At 46.4% G+C, this 12,742-nt stretch overlaps 1 protein-coding gene across 1 annotated transcript in view; it reads right to left on the bottom strand.

Moving 5' to 3' along the window:
- The window catches only part of NCAM1 (neural cell adhesion molecule 1), a 209,225-nt gene that overhangs the window by 11,932 nt on the left and 184,551 nt on the right, over positions 1–12,742 (bottom strand). The window contains 2 exon segments of the mRNA XM_078869992.1: positions 517–745; positions 12,020–12,200. Coding sequence (XP_078726118.1) covers positions 517–745; positions 12,020–12,200 — 410 coding nt within the window.

The raw sequence follows: 12,742 nt of genomic DNA, 5'->3' as shown, positions 1-12,742 counted from the left end.
GCTGGCGTGGTCTGCACCACGCCCGGTCGTCTTTGCCTCTCCCATGGTGATGTTCACACACCATGCCAAGTACTCGCTTCAAGGTGATTTGACCTACGGATGGGTGGTAGTTTGCAGCGCAGTGCTGCGCTATACATTACCCACTGCTGCCCATTTTTGCCCATTTACACACAACCAAAGACAAAGATCCCCCGTATAGCCTTCACAGACTGTTGGGACAAGTGCTGTTAGTGAGCACCTTTGAAGGACGGACACACGAGGGGGTGGGTGGCCAGCACCACGCCCAGCCGCCTTTGTCTCCCCAGTGGTGATGTTTACACACCGCACCAGGTACTAATTTGAGGCCGAGTTGACCTAGGGGAGGCCCAGGACCGGTTCAGATATTCGTCACTGGTGTTGACCGTGAGCAAGAATCGAACCCGTGTCGCCGAGTTCCTCGCGCGGCGCGCTAGCCGCTGCACCACCACTCCCCCCAAATATATACAGACAAACACAGCCACAGAGACGTATACTCACGAGTAGGAAGCCTTGCCCTGCTCCGGGTCGGCTGCCCCCTTCCCAGAAGGCCCAGCCTTGCCGCACAAGCTGACCGTGATGCACATGAGGAGGCCGCACTTCTTCAGGAAGTAGCAGGTGACATCGATGGCCACGAGCAAGATGAGGAAGATGACAATGACGATGCCGATGATGGCGCCCGTGCCCATCCCGCCGGCGGCCCGGAGGATGCCTGAGTCGCCGTCATCGCCTGTCCCGGAAGCGGAGGGGGGAGCGGCACACGGGCGAGGGTGAGGCGGGTGAGGAGGGCGAGGGTTCTCATCGTGGCTCCAGGGCGAGGGCACTGCCAAGCCAAAAGGAGCGCACCGCTGAGGTGTACGCCGTGAAGGCTTTGACCCACGTGAATGTCGCGGCAGGTTTTAATGAGCCCAATGTTGCCGGTGCCAACTGCCAAAAATAAAGTATGGGCTTGGTTTTCGACGTGCAGTGGTTTTCGTGTAAATTCGATTCACCCTCCACCCCAAAAAAGACTAAACTGTTCCAAAAGGCTATGATGGTGAGCATTTTAAATTTCCAACTTTGGAACGCAACGGACCCGGGACTGGTAGCAGTAGCTTTGTAACTCAGTGAAGTTTAAAGTTTGTTGCACATTTGCCAAAATGTTTACAGAAATCTATATAAAATTAGCCCATAAACAAATACGGTAAATTGCAGTTTACCCTTTTTGTAACCTGAATTCGCTGCTTCGCCCCATATTGGAGTAATAACTTCTGAAACAACAATGTTACACGTCACGTACACTCGTACAGCTTTGAAAATTTATATTTTTAATTCCACAGCAACTTGCAGTGAGCCACTGCTAATTTACCAAGTTAGCTGCAGTGCACTCTATGCATTTAAACAAAACGGGGAAAAAAAAAACCCACGTAGCTCAGACAGCATTCAGAATGCGACACTAACGCTGCGACGTGCGCTTTCTTACGGCAGCGTGCGCAGCGATGGTCAGAGTCACCTGTGACCTGGGCCAGTTGTTCATCATGGTTGGGTACGTAAGGTTCGAAACAAGTTCAACATGAATACAAAATGTTTTAATGTATTTATGTTGAATTTCTTTCGCACAGTACGTAGCCGACAAAGGTAATCGGTGGTGCGAGGGAAGGGCAAGAAACACAAAAAGGCAATTCTCAAGAAATGAGTTTTCAATGGAACGGGCACACAAGCTCCCACTATGCAGGCTTCTCGTTATTAAATTCTCAGCCGCACCCGACAATCTCACCCGCCCGTTGCCCCTCACACCCCGAGAGCTAAGGCAGTTTGCTATCCTGTCTCCGTCGTACCTTGCCTGTCAAACCCACACACCCTCCACCAACCCCTCCCCGTCCACCAAAACCCTTGCATATCCACCCGCCGCTTCCTCCTCGAAGCCCTCCAGCAACAGCATAAACTTCACATTTATATATCAAAACGAGGACAAACGCCACTCGTGATAGATTGCACACTCGGGATGAGATTCGTTTCTCTCCGTGGCACTCGGGATCCTCCGAGAGGGCGAGGTGGAAGCAGGCGCGCACACACGGTGCGGCTGGAAAATTAAGTTGTGTATCCGGGGCGCTGCATCGCTACCGATAATAAGGCAGATTGAGTGCCGCTTCGAAAACGTAGTTCAGCTACCTCCGTTAGGCGCCGATCACTTAGAGGAACGGGATCCCTCCCTCAAACCCTCCCTCCTCCCCCCCAAGTTAAACCCCTTCCGCTAACCGTGCTAGTTTAATTCATTTTCGCCTCTCTAACTCGTCCCCAGCAACATTTATCAGCTCTTGTCAGATCAACCTAACAAACAAAATTAACCATGGAAGCATGCGGAAACTGTTTTTTTTTTTTACAATCATGACTAATAGATGAGAGAAGAGAAAATGTACGAGCATTTTGCCTTGCCAACGGGAGGCCAAGCTGTTTCGTGAAATGCAGCTTCCATTTTTGCAGCAGAGGCAAGTTTGTTTTTGGTTAGCTTTCTTCCTTACACGCTTAATTTAAAATGTAAATCATTCAACTATTCATAATATACGTTTTTGGGTTAGATCGCGTTATTTATAAATGTGTCGTAACCCTCCACCACCCGACACGGCCAATCAGTAAAAAAAGTGTCACGCTGACAAAAGACAAATAGTTCACTACTTTAGCCCACCGGTGTGTTGAAGAGTGAATCCACAACATTTACAATTTTTGAGTACGACGTTTCGCTGGTAACTACATCCAGCATCATCGGGAAATTTGCCCGATGGTGCTGGATGGTCGCGAAAGCCTACGTGTTAATTAAACTATTACTATTGACTATTTTTACCAGGTAAGGCCCAACTGAGCTATACAGCTATTTTTCAGAAGCGACCTGGCCACAAATGATATCTCAACGAAGTGGCTTATCATGTGGAAATGTCTAGCAGCCAAATACTCTAAACGTGTGATGCTGATTCTAAATTTGGAGGGGAACCGGAGGAGCCCGAGAAAAATCCACGCAACCACAGGGAGAGAGACACGCAAACTCAAACTATACAGGGGTCAGGGTTGGGATCGAATCCAGAACCTCCTGCATACCAGGCGAGGGAGTTAACATCTCGCCACCGTGGCGCGCTTGAACAGGGCTCGCGTGTAGAAATAATAATCACATGCCAAAGTGGAATAAAGTGTGTGAGAGCACATTTTACAAATACACCGAAATGGCGGAGTTTATGACACACTGGGAGGACCTAAGTGGCAGCCAAACAGACTTCTGTGCAGCAGAGTGCTATCAACATGAACTGCAGCGTGCTGGTAATCCCCCGTTAAATGGCCTTCCTATCTCATTCAATTAAAACTCGCTTGTGGAAATTTTTAACTCCCAGCAAAATCATGGCCAAAATGTGTAAGTTTGAGTGACACGTTATGTGTGCGCGCGCGGGGTGATAAATGTGGAAAAATGAGATACACAGGCCACGTACTCTTGTGCAAACGCCATTAATTTTGAATATGTAACCTTAATATCTCATCCCGGGGAAAATAATTAAACGCAAGGGCAAATAGTGTTAGCCATACATTTGACAGCACTCTTAAGACTTATGCAAATAGTCACTAATGGCATTCAAATTGCATGGAATTTTTTTTAAACTTGCAACGGCTTCATCATCGTCATAATCATCATCATCATCATAAAAAAATCACACTCGGCAAAGACACATCTATAAGGTCCGCTCGTGTTTTTTGTCTTTGTTTCACCGAGGCAGCTGTAAAATGGGAACCTACAAATGCAAAGCAGAAAAGACGACGTGTGATTGTTCGTTGGTGTTTTTGTTTTTGTTTATTGAGCACAGAATGGAAGATACCAAATGCATATGCCCCACACAGCAGATCTCACTTATTATATTTATACTCTCAATATATATAAACACACCAATAGCAGGGAACTGCCGTCGATCTAAAACCTCTCAGTGCAGGCATGATTGACTTGCAATTAGGGCTCTCTCAGGCTTGAACCAAAGAAGGGAAAAAACCTAAAAAGTTACCGTATTTGGTGTGCAAATTCTACTCAACTGAACACTGCCAACTTTTTTTTACGAGTCCAATATCCTTGATAAAAGTGATCCTCGTTCTCTCGTCACTGTACTAATACTATCTTGAGCATAGGTATCCATTACCGTCACGTTCCTTGAATTCTTTCGTACGCAAGGCAAATGTTGACACGGCATGACAAACCGTTTCAAATTACGTTTTCATGATGCAAAATGATGCCTTTCACATTGAACGTTAGTGCGCGGCCATAATCAAGGCAGTTTGAATCTGGATTCTTGCGAATGACCCGCTGGCAAAAAAAATGGAGCAGTGGACATCCATTCAAACACGTGCTAAGCGATAGACCAATATTAGCAGCGTTGAAACTTACTGTCACAATCAGGGAAAACGGATGTGATCTTAAGCGACATTGAATGATCACTGGAGGCGTGGACTGGAACCTGTTGTTTGGCAGCAGGACTTCATATTCCTAATATACAAATGGTCCTCGGGTGCATAGCATCAACACCTACCAGAGCGGTACTCACAAAAGAAAACAAGCCTAAGAATCCATATTCTTAGGTTTTTTTTCGGTAAAGACCTAAGAATCCAGCTTCAAAACCTTTGTTGCCTTCATTCATTCTTCCATCTGCATGCACTAACAATGCTCGCCAAGTGTCCACAAAAGCCCGGTTCCATTACTGTGACTACCGAATAAACAAAACGTGGTCATTCACTTCTCTTTCTAGACCAAGCACGGTGAATCGATGACAACGCAGCATGTCGTCAATTTTTTCACACCGGAAATGAGTGCCAAAGAAGCGTGCGCGCGTGCACGTAGGATGGTTGAAGACGTAAAGTTGTGGATACAAAATAAAATCAAGGTCGCCTTTATGAGACACTGCCCAACGACGTTTGAGCGAACGGGCCTAGCGCCGCGTTTTCGTTAACTGCAAAGCATTCGGTCCGTTTACTTTTCCTCAGGATACCGATGGGTGGCCACAATTATTTTTGACGATCACAATCCATTTCTCTGTGCAATGCTGCCCTTCAATACATTTTTTTCGTTTGAAGCCTTTTGTCAATTAACACTGCCGGATGGAGGTGTCCCCATGCTGCAATTGGCCATGAGGATTTTTTTTTAACAAACTTAAACATTGCTGTTCAGTGCGGGGGGGGGGGGGGTTATGAAGATGGGAGCCAAAGGACTGGTCCACAGATTTTACTTGCCGCTGACGTTAGCCACCGCTGGGAATGGGGGGCGAGTCCTTTGCTAATTTTGCCACATCGCCACTCTGTCCAGTTCAGCAAATGCTCAATAGTACGGGGAAAGGGGCTTGTGAGCAAAAACATGAAGTTGCAGAGTAAAAATAGGACATCGCCTGTTTATGTTCAAAGACGTTATCCCTACTATTAGGCCGGAAAAGCATTACAAAGTGTGGATATTGCAAAGTCATTTGAATTCGTATTATTGTTTTGAGGGTGGGGGCAGTTTAACCATGTATCTACAGCAAAGAATATTTATGTTAAGAAAAAAACATCTCTCACAGCATACTCTTATTTACACTCCTATGTTACTTGATAACAATGACGTTAATAATAATATAATCTATCGGGCGTATGAATAGGATTACATTTGACACATTGAATTTTTCTGGTGTTGAAAGGGGGGGATGTAAATGAAAATAACGAGGATGTGGGTCTGAGCACGTGACAATTACTGCGTAGGAGCATTGTTATCTTTGTTAGAGAGAGAGAGAACAATGCCACTCAATAACCAACTCCCACACAATCATGCAACCATGCATGATGCACCGCTCATCAAATTGGTCATTTAGCCTGCAAAGGGCTGTATCGGAACGTCACACAAGAGCTCAGGATACACAACACGAGAGCACTTTCGGGCGAACGGTGTGTCCCCTCTTACACAGCTAATATCTGAGGTCAAGTGGAGCCACACACGCAGCGACATCTCTTTTAATCATTATCGATAAATACATACGGTGTATTCTGAATATTACATTGTTCATATGTCTACTTTATGGATTTCGTGTCCATTGGAGCATAAGACAGAGAAATAAGATGTAAGAGATAATGAAAATATTTCCAGTGTATTATTTATTTTTTACTTGGCCGCACGCAATAATCAGCATAGGACCGGTATTACAGTATCACACTGTGCTGCGTAGTTGCCAAACGTAATACCAGACCGCTGCTCAGGGTCATAAGCAAGCCAAAACTTGTGAATCAATTGATCGCTATATATTAAAGGTGAAAATACACAAATATTATGCACAGTTTTCAGCACGTGCGGTGGACATCACTGAAATATCACCAAGATGGACATGCAGTGAAGATTACAAGTACACGCTCATGTTTAAAATCAAGGGGAAGTAAAGTGGTAATACATGACTGCATACAAAGACAATCGAACAATGTGTAAGTAATTTTTTTTTTTGAAGTATGTGAATTGGGTTAGAGAAGAAAACAATTCCGCATCATGAGCAATACTTTTGGGTAAAATGTAAAAACCGGACTCTTATTTGCACGCTTGGAAACGCAGTGGTGTCCGTCACCGTGTGTTTTGACGCGACAAAACCATCAGCACCACCACCACCACCAGCGTGACCGGGGGGGGGGTGGGGGTGGGGGGTAGCGACATCTTGCAGAGTGAACACAGCACTGGCACGTGCGCACTTGGCTGCCGTGAAAAACTCTCTCCGGCCCAAAAAAAAAAAAATGTACCACCAAACCCTCCATTTTTATCAAAAGATCGCCGCGTTTTACCCAAAGACGTCGCCGGGACAGAGGAAGGCTTGGCACACCTAGCCTTGGTGGCTACAACAGACACAGACAGACCAACAGACGGACAGACCTCACGGAAAGGAGATAGGGATGAGATGGCGCATGCGCAACAGCTAGCCATTCTGCAGCGTCGTTAGGTGAAGGGGTCAGGGGGTCAGGGGTTAAAGACTGGAGGAGCGGTAAAACTTCTCACCGGGGAGGTGGGGGGGGGGCAAAACAAATTTAGCTGGGCAGAACTTTTTGCAGCAAAACAGAAAAAGGCGCCCCATGACAAAATGTGCGCAATTAGAATTGCGCAATGGGCGCAGATGCCGCAGTGTGAATTATTGTGCATGTAACCGAGGATCAGGGAATGCATACATTTAACGTTACATTGTATGTTAGTTGGCAGTCAACTGGCGTTGCATGCACTGAGAGCCCAATTAATTTGATAGAGCAACCTTCGAATTTATTTATGCATTTGTTTACCATTCTGGAATCCCAATGTTCACACTGACGTGTTTACGAGGCAGATGCCGAGGTAAAGGGCCCTTGAAAGTCCAACGTCGTTCGAACTCACATGGCGTCACCGCTCGAGACATCTGCCCAGATTTATTGGCCGAAAAATTACAAATGCCGCGAAAAAATCCCGCCACATGTCGGGAAATTAAGTTAAAACGTAGCCTGTGGAAATTCAAAAATCCATTTTCAAACTATTGAATAGTCATCATTATTATGTTACAATTCATTGGCGGTGAAGTGTATTAATTTGCATTCAAACTCAAAATATTCCACGTGGAATTTTACACTGTGTAATTATCATTACTGCTACTATCTAATGCAGAGAATGGTATATCTATTAAATACAAATCTTTATTAATAACGAGAACAGTAATAGCAACAACAAAAAAACTGAAATATTAATTACGACCATAGCAAAAACATTATAAAGAAAGTGACATCGTTGCTAGGTGTTGATGATGATTTTTTGTTGTTGTCCCTGGCTAGGCAGCGGTAAGCATGGCAGTGAAGGCAGCCATCAGCAAAGTGAGCAAAACTGCCGGCTGAATCGGAGCGAACGAGCCTGGCATGTCTGCATTCGTGGTGCAATTCATTCGTCGCCATGCCGCGAGTGTGAACGTGACAGCCGCATGCGTGTTGCGCGCGTGCGCGTTGTGCGCGAGTTCAACAAAAAGAGAAACGCAAACGGGAGGGGGGGGGGAGATGGGGTGAGGTGGGATGAATCAAATGCCACGTGCGCAGCATGTCCGTTTGGCGGGGTTGTTGCGACCGCCGCCAGAGTTGTTGCCGTGTTAATGGGATGGGTAGTGTTAGGCAAAACGGAGATTGCAGAGAAGCGGTCAACGGGGATTGGTCGAGGGGAAAGGGAACGAGAGAGAGAGAGAGAGGGGGGGAAAAATAAAACGAGAAAAAGAGAAAAGGAAAAACAGAAATATTGTAAGTAAATGCTTTAAATGAAAAAATAGACAGTTGAATTTGCACAGAGAACACACTATGAAAACAAATGGATATTTCAGGGAGACAAAATGCATTTGTAAAGATGTATTTTTTTTTTAAAGAGAGAAGGTTAAAACATTTAATAAGGCACGGATCTAAATATAAAATGCAAGTGTGCCAAACATTCCAAAAGCCTTATGGCGGCCAGGAGGACGGATGGGGAGGGGGGGAACAAAAAAATGTAGCTACCTGTTCACGTTTCTTTCGCGATAACGCAGTGGGCAAGGACGGCTGGGCTTGGATCCCAACAGAGGTCGCAACCGGGTACCCGATACCCGTACCCTACCCGATACCCGGCTACCCGTACCCGGCCGGGTACGGGTACGGGTAGCCGTTTGCGACCCTGGTGCGGCCGGGTACGGGTACCGGTAGGCCGTGATTCACTGGTGAGTAACTGTTCGTCACTCATTTCAGTACCCGGCCGGGTACGGGTACCCATTTGCGACCCTGGTGCGGCCGGGTACTGGTACGGGTAAGGAATCAAAACCCGTTTGCGACCTCTGGATCCCAATCATCAAACGGTTCAATCGATCCACGCCTAACCACTCACTCCGCTTGGGAGCGACTAAACGTGCTCGTGATCAGGAGGTCGAGAGCACGTTTGCCGCACGAGATCGGACGAACGCAAACGGCCAATGATGCCGCCGGCTCGCAGCGTACGCGGCGATCGGACGACGCCGAGAGAATTGCGTCCTCCTCCTCCTCCCGAAGGACGTGTTTCCCCAATTGGACTCACGGATTAGAATAGAAGCTGTTGGGTAACCCACCATTATGCCCCACCGCAAGCCATCACGCGCATCTCAATTTTTTGATCTACTGCCGAGGGAGGCGTAAACAACGGTGGATGAAGAGGCTTGTCTGCCGGTTTCAAACGCACCACCTTGGCCAAGAATCTAACCCAGTGCCGAGGGAGCTAACAACATCTACGGTATTCCAACAGTACAAACGATTAAATGTTGGTACGTGTATGTACACATGCACGTAAATACATGAATCTGTAAATACATGTATATGTAAATTCACGATTGTGTAAATATGTGAAAGGTTCATATACAGAGCCATGAGAGCACAATACACATTGTTGTGTGTATGCATATAATCACATGTGCGCATGTGATTATGCATGCATGATGTGTTTGTGGTGTGCGAGGGTGGTATTATAGTTCACAGACAGAATAGCAATCAAGATTGTTGTTTTTTTAATTCGTCGTCTAATTTTAGACTGTAGCCCAACACGTAAAAAAGGACATACAGATAGATAAAAATATATATTTTGATATATTTAATTTAAAAAGTGCACAACATAAAGGCCGTGCAAGTTATCATTTTGTTCACGATTTTCTGATTGTTACCACCATATACGACCATATGCATGTGTATATGCATGCGTGTTGTATATATGTATGCCTATTTGTATCTACCTATGTGTATGTATGTGCGTACATAATAAACACATACATTCGAATGCGTTCGTATAAGCACTGCAAGCAATACACTTTAACGAAACCGTGTCCGAAGCACACATACAGCGGACGTGTACAAATTCTGGAAAACCATTTCTTTTTTATTTTCTCCGTCACTGATTAGAGATTGCAATCGCAGGGTGCAGGTGCCATGGTGGAGCTCCAGATGGCGCGACCATCACCCACCGTCACCCACGGCACGAGTGTCCAAATTTTGCACGACAGATGTGGCCCCAGCAGACACTTGGACCCCATGTTCCGGCATAATCAGCTGCCTAATCAGCATTGGAAAGGCAGCACGGGGAGACCGGCTGTTCTAAGTATACACGGGAAACCTTGTTTATCCGCTCGTCAATTATCCACTCATGCAAGGTAGGGTGGGCGGGGGAATCGATAGGTGTGATGCGCTGGGTAATTCTGATTACGTACAGGCTCATTGTTATTCATGTTGTGTTTTTTTTTCAACGTAATTGGCCACGTGACGCAGTGGTTGGAACAAGCGGCTTCACTATCTGGAAGGTTGCGAGTTCCCAATCCCAGTCTAGGATTTTCAGCTCTGGGGGGGGGAGGGGTTGATAATGTGCGTGCCACTTTGTGGGAAATCTATAGCGGTTGTACTATGGGTAGGCTTACCCGTGCCATGGGAATGTGGAATTTCCACCGTTGACTTAGGGCTGTAAAGGGCAGATGAGCATTGCCCCTATACTCAAATGAGTGCAATTTCACCAATTTTACTCCAATGAGTTCCATATCGCCAACGTTATAAACGATATTAACATTTCTCAACGTTATATACAAATCTAATATATGATTTCGACTTAGGGGTCAGGGCGCTGAGACAGGTCCTGTGAGAACCTGGTTTCAAATTCTGGTTTCAGCCACCTGTGATTAAACTGGGTTTTCAGTTGTTGCTAGTTAATAGTTTCAGCCCGGTAACCAATCACTGCACAATAATTACAAAAACCTCTTTGATCAAATTACGATTTGGATCAATTCCATCTCTGTGAATTTTCCAAGTATATAATTGTTTTGACTTCCATACAACCAACATTTTTCAGTACCAGGGTATGCAGGAAAGTGTGACCTCCTGGTGCATGAAGGGATGTCAAGACATAGTTCTGTTACATCTCCTTCTGCAGGCCATTCTCTAACACACCGGGTGGTGATGCCAATGGAGTCTTTGTCTCATACCATTATGCCAATAGCACGTTCGGAATAACATTTGGAAAAAAAGACCACAGAAATTAAATGTACATTCATGTTATTGATTTCTCAAAATGTATTTTTGAGTCTGCTTGCATGCATATTCAGTTAATAATGATGAGTTGTGTCTCATTACCATTCCTTTGAGCTATCTTATTAAACGTGGTCATCATTATTTCCACAATCATGTGACTGTGCTTGTGCAGTTATTGTTTAATGCATTAGCAGGCAGAGGGGACATTGTGTTTAATTAATTGCCTGCAGAAATTGCATTTCAGAACATGCCTGGATTATAAGTGTGAATAAACAAGGTTTCGTAGCACGCAAAGACCCGCCCCCACCAAACCCACCCCCCGGTATAGCCTAAATATACTTTTGGGACAAGTAATGTTAGCGAGCACCTAAGAAGACCCATGCCCGGCACTATCACACACGCACACACATAGGCGCATGCACGCACAGCACATGCGCGCACAGTGCATGCGTCTATACGCGTCTTTTCAATGCAGGTAAAATAAATTGGCTGTGTAGCTTTTTGTCTCCTTATTTAAACAGTTTGCCGATCTTCATTTGATTTTAAGTGCCACAGCGCACATTGAAATATACCAATCATTAGAACACATCGTTTTGTGAAAGAAAAGAAAAATCCCGAAACATTTGTTCAATTGGTAATGCCGAGGATTTCAACATGCATAATGACGGCAATTTAAACCTATGAAACAAAAGCAAAAGTACTTGTGATGATTGATTTGCTTTTCACATTGAATGGAGATTGGGTCCAATTTACAGCGGGGAAAAGCAGGTCGGAAAACACGGCCAGGCTACACGCGCCCACCAAGAAGCGCGTTGACGCTAACACTCGGCGTGGGAACATTAACGTGCGGTCGTCTCATTGGTACAACCTCAACATCTGTGCGCCATGGCAATGCGCAACTTCCACTATCGAGCCGCGAATGCACGCACGCTCGAGCCCATCGCCCCCTTCTCGGCGGACGATGGTCTGACTTGCCCGTCACGCCACGCGCGGCCCGTACCTGCGTTGGCGGTTGGCTTGGGTTGGGTGGTGAACCGGTGCTCTGCCGGGTCGGAGTCGCCCTCCTTGTTGATGGCCCTGACGTGCACCTCGTACTCCGTGTTCCACTTGAGCGACGACAGCATGGCGTGCTTGCTGGTGGACGGGGCCCGCTGCTCCAGCCATTCGGCGCTGCCGTCCACCTGCGAGAACCGGCGGCCGTCACTCCGGAACGTTAACCCTGACCGGATGTTATCTCCCTCGCCTGGTATGCGGGAGGTCGTCGGTTCGACCCCGACTCTGATGCCCGCCGTGTATTTGGAGTTTGCGTGACCGACGCTCAGAGAGTGGAGCTCATCGCCGACAAGAGAGAGGGCACTTCTGATTGGCGCGGTTGGCTATGTACGATGCGAAAGAAGTTCAAGATATATACGTACAGCGCGTGCACTACCAACTGGCGAGCAGAACGAGCAGCGCAGAGTAATGGCGGCGCCAATGGTGGCAAGATGTTAACTACCTCACCTGGTGTACAGGAGGTCGTGGGTTCGATCCCGACCCTGACGCCTGCCGTATATTTGTAGTTTGCGTGCCTTTCTCCCCGTGGTTGCATGGATTTTTATCCGAGTCCTCAGGTTTTTCCCTCCTCATTTCGAATCAATGTGCGTCGAGAGTATTTGGCTGCGATACATTTCCACATCATAAGCCACTTCGTTGAGCTATCATTTGTGGCCAGGTCGTTTCTGAC

This window comes from Lampetra fluviatilis, chromosome 29, assembly GCF_964198595.1.
Source record: "Lampetra fluviatilis chromosome 29, kcLamFluv1.1, whole genome shotgun sequence".
NCBI lineage: Eukaryota > Metazoa > Chordata > Hyperoartia > Petromyzontiformes > Petromyzontidae > Lampetra > Lampetra fluviatilis.
The sequence above is the reverse complement of the archived record's forward strand: the minus strand, read 5'-3'. Positions and strand labels throughout refer to the sequence as shown.